Source organism: Manacus vitellinus, unplaced genomic scaffold, assembly GCF_001715985.3.
Source record: "Manacus vitellinus isolate BGI_N305 unplaced genomic scaffold, ASM171598v3 scaffold_18_pilon, whole genome shotgun sequence".
Taxonomy (NCBI): domain Eukaryota; kingdom Metazoa; phylum Chordata; class Aves; order Passeriformes; family Pipridae; genus Manacus; species Manacus vitellinus.
In genome coordinates, this window is record NW_021939324.1 from 9,749,848 (window position 1) to 9,762,161 (window position 12,314).

A 12,314-nucleotide genomic window follows, 5' to 3' on the forward strand; every position below is an offset into this window, starting at 1 on the left:
CCACTCCTAAAAACTTCTAACACCACTTCTAGGAAGAACAGCTTCCTATCAATATAATCCCTCTATTCTACTTACCTGTATTTTTTAGCAAGGGCATCCCTCTCTGTTTTCTGGCTTGCAAGCAATTCATTCAAAGTATCTTGTATTTGAGACAGCCTTTGTATGTACACATCTGTTCAATAGTTTGAAATAATCAAAATTATGATGGCAATAAGCAGTAGAAAATAATTACAGTATTATCCTTTTTAATGTAGCAAATACATAGCCAGAGTATGAAGATATAGTTATAGCAGTACCTTATACTGTCATGCATACTGATAGCTCTTTACAACTGGATTACTTTGAATGAAATTCTTCAGAATTAAATGCAAGTTTATCTTAAAGAAAATAGTTTGTACTGGAAAATTTTGAAGTGCACGTACTTTGTCTAGATTAAAGAACTGCCCTATGGATGATAAGCACTGAAAATTTTGAAGTTCTTTGTGTTGCAAAGAGCTACCTACCATGACAATTATACTGAGGATACCTGCAGAAGTTACACAGAAGGTGCATAAAACTTTTATGTTTGAAGTATTATAAAATAGTTTAATGAACCAAGACTGTTCTAAGTTACACACAATGATAAAAGCATATCTATCAAGTTTTCACAGTTTCAAACCCATATTATAAACCAGAATGATAAATTGTCCCTTTTGGTTAGTTATATTCTTCTAAATTAAGAAGAACAAATATCAACTCCTCTTTATATACCTTATCTCTTAAGACATATAATATAAGGGAGGTCTAGAAGTCACAACCAGTGGATACCACCGGGATAATTTGCTAAACATGCTTAAAGTCTACAACAATCAGTGTAAGCTTTTCTTAATCATGAAAAACGAAATTATAGGATTAAAATTAGCATTTGTAAAATCCAAACTGGTTTTACAGCATCTACCAGATATTTACTTACTCAGTAATACATACATACTGCTCTTATTAAGGCAGCTTAATAGCGAATTTGAATCTGTTATTTACAGGAGGTTTCATGCACGCAAATACCTTGAGATTTTATTCTATGTTTTAAGTTTGTCAATGTACTTCCATGTTCTTGTTCAGTCTTGTGCCTCTTCAGTAGTAATGATTATGACTTAGTTTAAGATGTGCTATATTATTAATGCTTTTGCCAGTAGTGGTAACAGAGCACCATGTTCATTTCTCTCATACTCCTAAACAGGAGAAGTCTGACAATTCCTTTCGATCTTTTTATGAAATTGCACTTATCTCTGTCCATAGGTTCCTACTTATTGTATCATCTACCTGCTTGTCAAACATTTTTCAAGAAAACATACCTATTTTAATTAAGAGTTCATACATCACAAATTTGCTAAACTATAAATCTGCATACTTCCATATTTCACATTTCTTTTTAAAGGTAAAAATTTATTTGTAAATATAATTTGAAAGCTCCACCCTATATTCAGGAAAATAGATTTAAAAACAAACCCTTTCTTTCTGTCACGAATCCAGACTGTTTCATGGGCATGAGCTGCTCCAAAGTGAACAGCCCTGCCTAGATGGCAAAGGCAGCTGGGGAGAGAGGCCTTCGTCAAAGGCATTCCTACAGCAAGCTATGCCAACTTGAAGAGTCACGGCACAGACACAACAGACTCCAACTGCTTCACAGCAGCAGCACCATGATCTCCTAGGAAGTCACTGTCACTTAGTAAATTCTAGAGATTAAGCTGAACTGAGATTTGATAGCCTAAGACAAATTACACCTCTGGGCATCAGCATTTCTGAAACTGTCCATCATCCACAGTGTTTGCTTAAAGAATTCTCTTTTTTCTATCATAAATTATTTCAGGCTCCTGGAAGTCCTGCCACAGTAGACTGAAAATGCTGCATCTGCTACTTTACATACAGACATAGATGTTCTTGATCACGGAGAGGCTCATGTACTTGTAACTGAATAATGCTGCCAACAGTGGGCATTCTTATCTAATGATCCATTTTCATATATTCAGTTCACTTGAGATCTGTGCCTCCAAGTGGCATGCTTACCTTTTTTGTCAAAATATTCATTCCTATTTAAACTGGAAATACTTCAGGAAGTGCACTTACCTGAGAGATGCCATTAAAATCTTATTCTCTAAAGATATATTTTCCAGAGGAGATAATCAAAATATATTACATGCAATAACATTAAAAACAATTATATAACCAAAGATATCTACCCTCTAAAAAGAGGTGAAACACTTGAATTTATGTCTACCTGCATCTTTGGAAGTTGTCAGTTCATATATCAACAGTTCTTTCTGCTTCTTTTCTGTATCTTGTATGGCAGCAACAGACTTCTGTTAACGAACACAAAATTACATTAATAAGCAGAGCCAAGTGCACCATAAAAACAGGCCATGATACATGGCCTGCAGTTTAAATATTGGTGGACTCAAGTCACTCCAGGCAGGGAATTACTATGTGAAGCGAATGGGGCGCTGGTAAGACAGACATACATACTGTCAAGGGCTTGCTCTGCAAGGGGTTGTCACAGTCTGGTTTTACCTAGGCATTCAAACTAGTCCATACTCAGAGACCCACCTCTGAGCACACTGCAAGGATTAGACAGTGAAATTCAGCATGACAGCATCACCTAGGCAATGCAGATACAGCCTACAGATACCAGCAAGAGCTCTCCTGACAATCTGTGCAAAAATCTTCCTGGTTGTTTTACATTAAGATAAACGATTTCTAAATACCTTCATCATGAAGCCAATTCATTACTGTTTCAAAAAGAACCCTTTTGGAAACATGATGAAAAGCCTCAGGACTCATGACATTTTTTCTATTCATATAACCAGTAAGAAATATAAGTATTGAATACCTTTTGCACAATAAATGTAAGTGCACAGGAATCATTAAAAGAGCGAATAATAAACACACTTGTATATGTAAAACACAACTTACCTATTATAAACCTCTGCATGATGCTGTTTTTACATACATTTTAATGGATTAATTATTTACATTACATTTTTATATTATTCACTCAGCAAATGTCACTACGCACTACTACACTAGGAAGCAGTTTAACAAAACTCTGCTATCTATACTTACCATACTGTATTTCTCATGTTGTGGCTCCCAAGCTGCATCATCATTTTTACAGTAGTCAAAGCAACAATGTTCTGATTTCCTCTCTCCACAATTCAGAAAAAATAAATAAAATTTAATATGAACTTGCAGAAGCATAATAGGTTACAAAGATACAATGGTAGATCAAATAATAAAAAATATCTTGTATAAAAATGAAATCAAATTTAGGTACCATAAGGAAATAAGTCCTTAAAGTTAACACTTTGAAAACCACTTATTTCCCTTCCTGTGATGGGAAATATGGATAATAAGAAAATTTGAAGACCTGAATATTTTCTTAGACCTCATTCTCTCAAAAAAACCAAAACCCATTCATGTATCCTATTTTCTGTAAATAAATTAATATAATTCAATAGTTAACAGAGTTAAAAATATCAATAGCAGGCAATATGCAGCTCCACAAATCAGCACTATTTGAATGTACATTTTTTAATTAAGACTATGGGGTAATACTATAATTTACATTACAAAACCAACATACCAGTACCTTCAATTGTCAGAACGGGAAGTAGAGAGTCCATAGCACTGTAAGACTTCAGAAGTTCTTTCATTTCTTCATTACAAGCTTGATCCACAGCACTTTCCCCTGCTCCATTCCTCTCATAGGGATTCGCTCCATGTTGCAGTAGAATCCTGACTGCCTATTATGTATTTTTATTATTTGTATTGTGGTAATTCTTACTGTGGACAACTATGTGTGTTGTATCTAACATAAATCACAAATAACACACATACAAATAAGATACTCTAAAACCTGTTACATTTGCAATCCAAATTAAACAAACCAGATTAACTGGCTATTATCAATACAGACTTCCATCTTACATTTCTAATTTTTCTATTAAAATACATAAATAGTTCACAAATTGTCATTAAACCTATCACTTTTATGGTACTGTTATACAAAGCAATTACAAAACATCATATATCTAAATTAAAAGGAGCCGGTCAATTGAATTAAGACCAAAATGAGAAAAAGAAGTGGATTTTTTTCTATAATAGCAGTTTCGGTTTTCTGGTTACATGAACTGATAATTTTTTTCCTAATTCCAAATAACTTGCAAATCTGCTTAATTGTAAAATGTGGAAATGAGATTAGTGGCACCAGCAGAATCATCTATCCCCTAAAATTCAGATTATATGAAAGTGCTGATGAGGTCAGAGCTCAGATGTTAAAGAATTTTTGTATGTTTGATTTCCCCATTTTAGCATTTCTTCTTATTTCTTACACTCAGAGTACAGTTAAGTATGAGAAAGTATCAGAAAGACAATATTGTCTTGAAGTTCAGAATGTTCTCCATTGGTTTTCCCTTGCAATACTGAATTATAAGCTTATATGTTTGCAAGAAACCTAATAATAGTTTGGCACCAGGTCTGTGATTCATCCCCTTTGTTTGACTGTTTTTCACAGAAAAAGATAAATGTGATCAAACATGTTCCTCTGACAGACATAGAAGCAGTATGTTTGAGCCAATCTGGCATTATCGTCTTTACACTCAGTTCACCAGAACTCACTCTGCCAAAAGAACACTTTATTTATTTGTGTGCAGTGCTGGGCCCCACAATTTAAGAATGATGTGAAGGTCCTCGAATGTGCCTGGAGGAGGGCAACAAGACTGATGAGAGGGCTGGAAGCCATGTCCTGCGAGGAGCCAGTAAGGACTTTGGGCTTGTCTAGTTTGGAGAAAAGGAGGCTGAGGGACAACCTGAAGCTACAGCTTCCTGAGCAGGGGAAGTGGAAAGGGAGGTGTCCATCTCTTCTCCCTGGGATCCAGTGATAGGATGTGTGGGAATGGTTCACAGCTGTGCTAGGGCAGGTTTAGACTGGACATTAGGAAACATTTCTTTACTTTGAGAAATGGTCAAACACTGGAATGGGCTTCCTGGAGAGATGATCAATGCCCCAAGACTGGGGCATTTGGACAATGCCCTTAACAACATGCTTTGATTTCTGGTCAGCCCCAAAGAGATCAGGCACTTGGACGAGATGATCACCATAGGTCCCTTCCAACTGAAATAGTCTATTCTGTAGAACCATTTTTAAACAGCAGGGCTAGAGTCTTTACAAAAAAGAATTTTTTTACAATGGAGATGGTGAGACACTGAAACAGGTTGCCCAAAGAAGCTGTGGACACCTCATCCCTAGAAATGTTCAAAGTCGGGTAGGACAGGGCTTTGGGCAAGCTGAGCTAGTAAAAAACTGTTCCTGCCCATGGCAGGGGGCTTTGTGGCCATATACTCCTCTGCTTAAGCCATAACCACCATGGGCAGCTGTGGTGGTTGCATCCAGCTTACCTGGACTTTGGGGGATGAATGGCAATAAAGTAGCCAAAGACTGTCTGGAACAGTGACCCACGTGTCTTGCTGATATGCAAATATGACTGTAAGTAAATCATCTTACTCCATAAACAGTGGACAGCCCTGGGCTCTTCAAGCTCTCCTGCACAGCAGTGGTCTGCACACCAGGATCTCCCCTTGAGTAGGGACATCTCTCAAAGGTTGCTCCTCAAGACTGAGAGATTCCTTGCCACAACAGATTCTCAGTGATTAACTGTATGCTAAACTTTGATATGTTACCTAACTGATAGAAAGGATTGATTGTGCACACATAATCCTTTAGATACAAACTGCTGACTAAGTCTGAGACCAAGTCTGGATCTAGTCATCTGAGATGGAGTTTAGAAAGCAAGGGGGTCCTTTCTGGACATCATGACTCAACAGGAGGGTCCCCCTTCCGGTTCTGTTCCTGTCCTCTATGCAGTAAATAATCAAAGTATCTTGCCTCAAATCTTGTTAAACAACTGTCACATTTACCAGTGAACTTTGCTAACTCACTCTTTTCTATCAATAAAGTATATTGTTTCTTCTCTCTTACGTGTGAAATGCATCACTCCACTCTGCAGCATCACTCCTCCCTGCAGCAGGGTTGGACTAGACAATCAAACCAAGAATGCTCAATTTTAGTATTAAAAAGCCCAAACCTGGGAGAAAACCAAAAGAGGTTTCTGAATTTTTATGATCTGTCTGCTGTACTAAAAAAGGCAACTAACTGTACAGTTTCAACTGTCACTATTGAAAAATATTTCTTTCTCTAATTTGGATCACTTTAAAGAATCCTACTTTATTTCCTAAATGCAAATCTACACTCAAATTGTATTAATAACTTGAATGAAAAGAGGATTTTGCTCTGCTGACCCTCTGCTAGATATCAGCTTCAGGAAATCTTACGAAAAAGAAAAATGTACCTCCAAATAATTGCCAGAAACAGCATCGTGTATTGGTAAAACACCATCCAGACTTCTGCTGTTGACATCAGCACCTGCTTTCAGTAATTCTAAGATCACATCAGTAAATCCCCCATTGGAAGCTTCGTGAACTGGTGTCCAACCTAATAAAGGCAAGATGACACACAGCATGCATCTGATTTGGAAAGATCCATACAGATCGCTTAGTAGTGATTATACATTTTGCTGCATTTAAGATAAATCTTATACAAATAACCATCTTGAAAAGCCAAGGTCAACTATTTTCTGTGTAATTCAGTTTACCTCAGAGAAAAATGTAACCAATATTAAGCAGAAAATATACTGCTTTCTTTTCTACTACAGTACTAAAAATAATAAAAGAAACAAAACACTGGAGCAGAAAAACTCTAGAAATTCAGAAGCACAACATTAATAGTCTCATTTCTAATCTCACTACCATTGTATAATATTAAGTCTGCCAGGCATCTAGAATAGAATATAAGGCATTTTGAGAGTATGAAGACAGAAATATGTTATACATTTGGGCAGAGAAAAAAGAAAAGATAATCTTGTCATCTGGTTTTTGTCCTTATTTCTTAAGGAAATAATACCTGTCTGAGTGTGCTTCACACATATATATACATGTGTATGAGCATTATTTTTCTCACCAAACTTTCAAGTTCACTTTCTGTAAACATCTCTGAAAATGTGTTCTTCAGCAGAGAAGCAAGACCCTATTAATACCCCTGCTGAGAAAAGGTCTGCATTACTTCCATGCTGAGACACAAAATCCAGGTATTCACTGATTGTGCTTGCACTTGTTTAATGAATTCCTTTTCTCCTCACAATTTTAAGTCAAGAATCCATATTTATACTACAAATTATGTAAAATTGTATCATAAACAATCACAAAAAAGAGTAATTTTCAAACCTGCATAATCCTGTTCATTGACACAAATTCCAGATGATATCAGCGCCTTCACCAAGGACAAATCTCCTCTCTTAGCAGCAATATGCAGCTGAGTTTCCCCTTTTCCGTTTCTCTTCATTTTCTTCTTTTGTCCAGTTCTTGAATTACAGGTAGTGTGTACAATTACAGGTTCTTTTCTGGTAGATTCTAACAGCGTATTGGGTGTTCCTTAAGAAATTTTTGCACAAAGAACGTTTAATTATAAACAGAAAATTAAGCTTCATAACTCATTTGAATTACTGTAAATGTGTGCAATACTGTTGCTTTAATTAGTCAATAACATTAACTGACTACATCAAAAGGTTAAAAGGTAGTGTGTAAGAGCTCAGACAACAAACAGACCCCAAACAAAAGAATTTAAAGTGCAAATCTAGATGATTTAACAAGGGTACAACAAATGTGGGATGAAACAAAAGTTAACAAGGTTAAAGTTCTATACTGTATAGAGGTAGGGAGTATGTTATGTTTCTTCATGGACTGCTTTCAAGCTACCAGGCGTGGCTGCTAAACACATAAACTACACACATAAATGTATTTAAGAAACCATATGAAACTATATCAGTTCCTAATTCTGTATCGGGAAAAGATAGATACGTGTGTATACAACCATACAGGGGTACACAGGCTATGTTCCCGTTAGAGCGGTTTGGGCAAGTCTTTCATTTCCTGCTTTACTATCGCCTATTTATATACAATCATAAGGGGATACCCAGGAGCAGCCCTTTGTCCTGCCCACTCTTTCAGGACGTAACAGAGCAAAGCAAACATATCCGGAACATGCCGAGCCTGAGCAATAGCAGCAGGTGAGCCAAAGACAAACAGACAAACAAACCGACCCACCATTCTGGCCCACGTACACATCCCAGGCTGGGGTGCTTATCAAGGCCCCAGCTTGGCTGGTATCCCAATCACTCTAAAGGAACCCCAGTATTCTCCCTGACCATATCCTTCCTCCACTGTGTTACCATGTATCTGCAGGTGCACTGCACACCTGTGATACTTCCTACAGGACTGCCCCTCTCTCCCTCCCGACAATCATAAGACCCCCATGGCCCGCCTGATACTCCTCCCCTCTCTTTCCCACCCCGTTCCCCTGTACCCCCTCCCCCTTCCCCCCCAAACTTGAAACATCAAACCTCTGTGTGCTCCGAAGCTGCTCTTTCCTCTTCCACGGGTGTGCAGCAACTGCTGGCAAGGCTCCCCCGCTTTGTCTCTCCCCTCCTCTGCTGCGACTGCACCTTTAGCAAAAGCATATAGTGCTTTTGGAAAACTCCACAAAAGAGTATGGCATAATAAACACTTGAAGAAAAGCACCAAGATCAGTGTTTAGAAAGCCATAGTGCTGTTGACTCTCTTATATGGCTCCGAATCATGGGTCATCTACCGCCAACACCTGCGTCTCCTAGAACACTTCCATCAACGCTGCCTCCGTACGATCCTAAACATCCACTGGTAAGACTATGTGACCAATACATCTGTTCTAGAGCAAGCAGCAGTCACAAGTATAGAAGCCATGTTGCTGAGAACACAGCTGCGCTGGGCAGGGCAGGGCACGTCTCCAGGATGAAGGACCACCGCCTCCATAAGATCTTGCTTTATGGTGAACTTGCCACCGGCTGCTGCATGAGAGGAGCCCCGAAGAGAAGATACAAGGACTCCCTGACACAACATCTCAGACTTGGCCATATTGATCAACATCACTGGTCTTCTCTGGCCTCCAATCGGGAGGCCTGGAGACACACCATCTATAACACAGCTGTCTCCTTTGAGAACACACGCAGGATCACTCTCGAGGAGAAAAGGCAATGCAGAAAGAACCGTGTATTGCAGAATATATCATCTAAGGAGTCTTTCTGCTGTGCCTTTTGCAGTCGGATATGTCTGTCACATATGGGCTTCATAAGCCACCAGCGTGCCTGTAACAAATGTGGATAGAGCCTTCCCAAATCTTCGTTCACGAAGCCTAGCCATGAATTCTGAAACTAATTCAAATTATAAATTCAAATTGAAATACAAAGAAAAAACCAGATTACCAAAGTACTGATTATGCATGTAGAGTAAGGACAACCCCCTTCTCAAACTGCAACCAAAAAGACAAGGTATATAAATCTTCAAAAGCTCTATCATGCATGTCAGCTGTTTAAAAACTCCTGTACTTTTCATTTTAATATCATGCTATCAATATTTTCTTAAAAATTCACAGTGGTCTTTCTCTGTTCTCTTGAAAATCTGTAATTCATTCAAAAAACCTGAAAGTGTAAGGTTTAAAACGAGCATTTTGCATGCTCTTATTCAATGTCAATTATTCCTATGAACAATTAGTTGCTGCATCTTCCTCTTCTCATCAGACAAGCTGTTTTCTCAAATATGTGCGGTCAGCAGCATCCATTGGTATCAAACATCTTCCATGATTTGACAGCTGCCTTTCTTCAGGCTCCTCCTGCACTCTGGAAAATTTGCTTTTCCAATGTTTCCTTGAAGGTAAACTACTGACCTTGTCATCCAAGACTATTTGCAAGAACACGAAACGATATTAGAGACAGATATTCACTGAGGATAGATCCATACTAACTTTAAACCATCCTGTTCAGGCACTGCTCCAGCCAGACTATGGCAGCATGGAGCTCACTGTAGGCTTTTCAAACTTGTCTGAAAGCATTCAGGTAGTCCTCTTTGCACTGTGGGTGCTTGGCCCACACTGTATTGGCAAACAGAAAAGCTCAAGAGTTCATTTTTAAAATGAAAACTGAGATTCTAGAGCACACAGAGCCATCACATTATTAAAATACTTCTCCAATTTGAGACCTACTTTTCCATAAGATAATGTATTGTGTTTTGTCTAAAAGCTTCTGGGTCTGAACTCCCAAAGCAATCATCTGCTTTCTGGTTCTTCCTTTTCTTTCCCTTTGATTCATGGGAGAATGTCCAAGGGACTGTTTACAGACATTTAAGAAAAAAAAGGCACACAACACCCCATTACGCTAATGACCCTTAGCAATACTGGCAGCCAGTGAACAGAAATAATTGCAGAGTTTTCCAGTTAAACTGCCATGCACAACAGTTTGCTTCACGGCTGTTAGGAAACATTTGCAAAAGCATAATGGGACACTGGTATGTGAATCAAAATACTGGTTCTCTGTTGGATGCACTGCCAGGTGGGTCATGAGCAGGAAAGATCCAGATCTTGGCAAAAACAAAGTCCACTCAGCACAGTATAAAGATAAAATGAAGAGATTACAGTAACCAGCAATCAGGCTAGATCAGGCTGACAACTTCAACTTTGTGCTTAAAAAAGACATTTGAATACCTCAACATTGGTCTAAGAGCAAGGTTGAACTGTAAGAAAAGAAGCAAACTGTTTGTACCTTCCTTCCGTATAAGCACATTAGGAATGTTGGGAGCCTAGTAAGTGACCGACTGTAGATGACAGCAGCTCTGCATCATTTCAGAAGAAAAATTTTTATTCAAGAATAGAATAATATAAGGAAGAGCAGTGGGAGGTAGGAACAATCAGATGACATACTGTGGCCAGTTAATGAAGAAAAGGCATAAGAGAGTAAAAATCTGAAAACTCCAAAAGTAAGAAAACATTATCCCATCTTGCCTTTTTTCCTACTGCAATCTGAATGTCATTGTCCTGGACCCCAAACTTATTAAGGCCTTCAACTGTACAATATACCTTCTTGCACCGCCTCTCAAATGGCAACACTCTCCTGGTACAAAGGGAATAATTAAATTTTATCTGAACAAAATATTACCTGAAGAATCTCTTTTGAGGAAAAAAGCAGCCTGGGAAATGCTATTTCAATGGAGACCAAAATATAAGACACACATTCAGAATAAAGTTTTTTAAAATCATAATTTTATATATAGGAGACAAAAAATAGAAATAAAAAAAATACAAAACTGTATTAATGCACACAGACCTTATTATAAAGGATCAGCAGAAACATAAGAGCTACAGAAAAGAACATCTATAGAAAAAGGAAACATTTCTACGTTCAGTGTTTGTTCTCCCAGTAATTAGCATGGGTGATGACATGTATTAGCTATGCCATGGATTTTTTTCCAGCATGATTTAAAAAGACATTCCTACAGCAGGAAGAACAAAATTTAGAAACAGGAAAGATAAGCACTGACACTACCAAGAACTGGAAAGCAGTAAGTAACAAGAAGCATCTACTCCTTTCCTTCTCCCTTCAGCTTCCAAAGGAGAACACAAACTTGCAGTCCAGAAACTCAAGAGAGCAGGGATTTAAGAAGGGTTGAAAATAAGCAACCACCTGAGACAGGAAGAGGGAAGAGTGTTCTGTACCATTGAAGGCAGAAGACAAGAATCTGACTATCATAGAGAAAAGGATCAGCAGGAACTTCAAACAGTTTCTTGAGTGTTTTTTGTCATGTCTAACAGGACACTGCAGAGATTGGCTGATGGCCCCTTAACTTTTAAGACTAGTGAGCATCCAGACGAAACTGAAGTCCCCAAACAGAAGGAGAGTACTCATCAAACAGAAGTAAAAAATGTGCATGTTGATGGTATCTGAGCAGATGTATTTGTCCATATTGTGTGTGCATTTATGGGGGCTGGGTGTATATTTGTTATATTATTACATAACCATGCTCTTATATACACTGGTTTTAAAGAATTTAATGCACATAGGAGCATGAATCCCATTGCCTTACAAAATATACTTGATGCTAGCATTCATTTACTCATTCAAAGGCAACCAAGGTTTGACCAATAAACCCCAGCAATGCATAACTGCAGTTCAGAGAAAAAACTTAAATTTTTTGCTGCACACACTCGGAAAAAAAAAATCAAATGCTATATCCACACACATATGCATTCACACATGCTTCTATAAACCTATATAAATATATATATAAATCCACCTTTTCCTATGTATGTATATGCGTACATTTATACTGACACAGTAGTTATTTGAAAGAGAAATTTTCAAAGA

General features: G+C 37.9%; 1 protein-coding gene across 2 annotated transcripts in view; it reads right to left on the reverse strand.

The window, feature by feature from the left end:
- Positions 1–12,314, reverse strand: part of ANKRD31 (ankyrin repeat domain 31) — a 61,659-nt gene that overhangs the window by 21,292 nt on the left and 28,053 nt on the right. Inside the window, exons 10-16 of one of the 2 annotated variants that reach the window (XM_029959031.1) lie at positions 8,487–8,588; positions 7,312–7,518; positions 6,381–6,523; positions 3,617–3,776; positions 3,097–3,179; positions 2,255–2,336; positions 76–172 (exon numbers count right to left, since the gene is read on the reverse strand). In XM_029959031.1, the coding sequence (XP_029814891.1) occupies positions 76–172; positions 2,255–2,336; positions 3,097–3,179; positions 3,617–3,776; positions 6,381–6,523; positions 7,312–7,518; positions 8,487–8,588 (874 nt within the window). The remainder of the gene's footprint in view (positions 1–75; positions 173–2,254; positions 2,337–3,096; positions 3,180–3,616; positions 3,777–6,380; positions 6,524–7,311; positions 7,519–8,486; positions 8,589–12,314) is intronic. The other variant, XM_029959032.1, reaches the window with a different exon arrangement.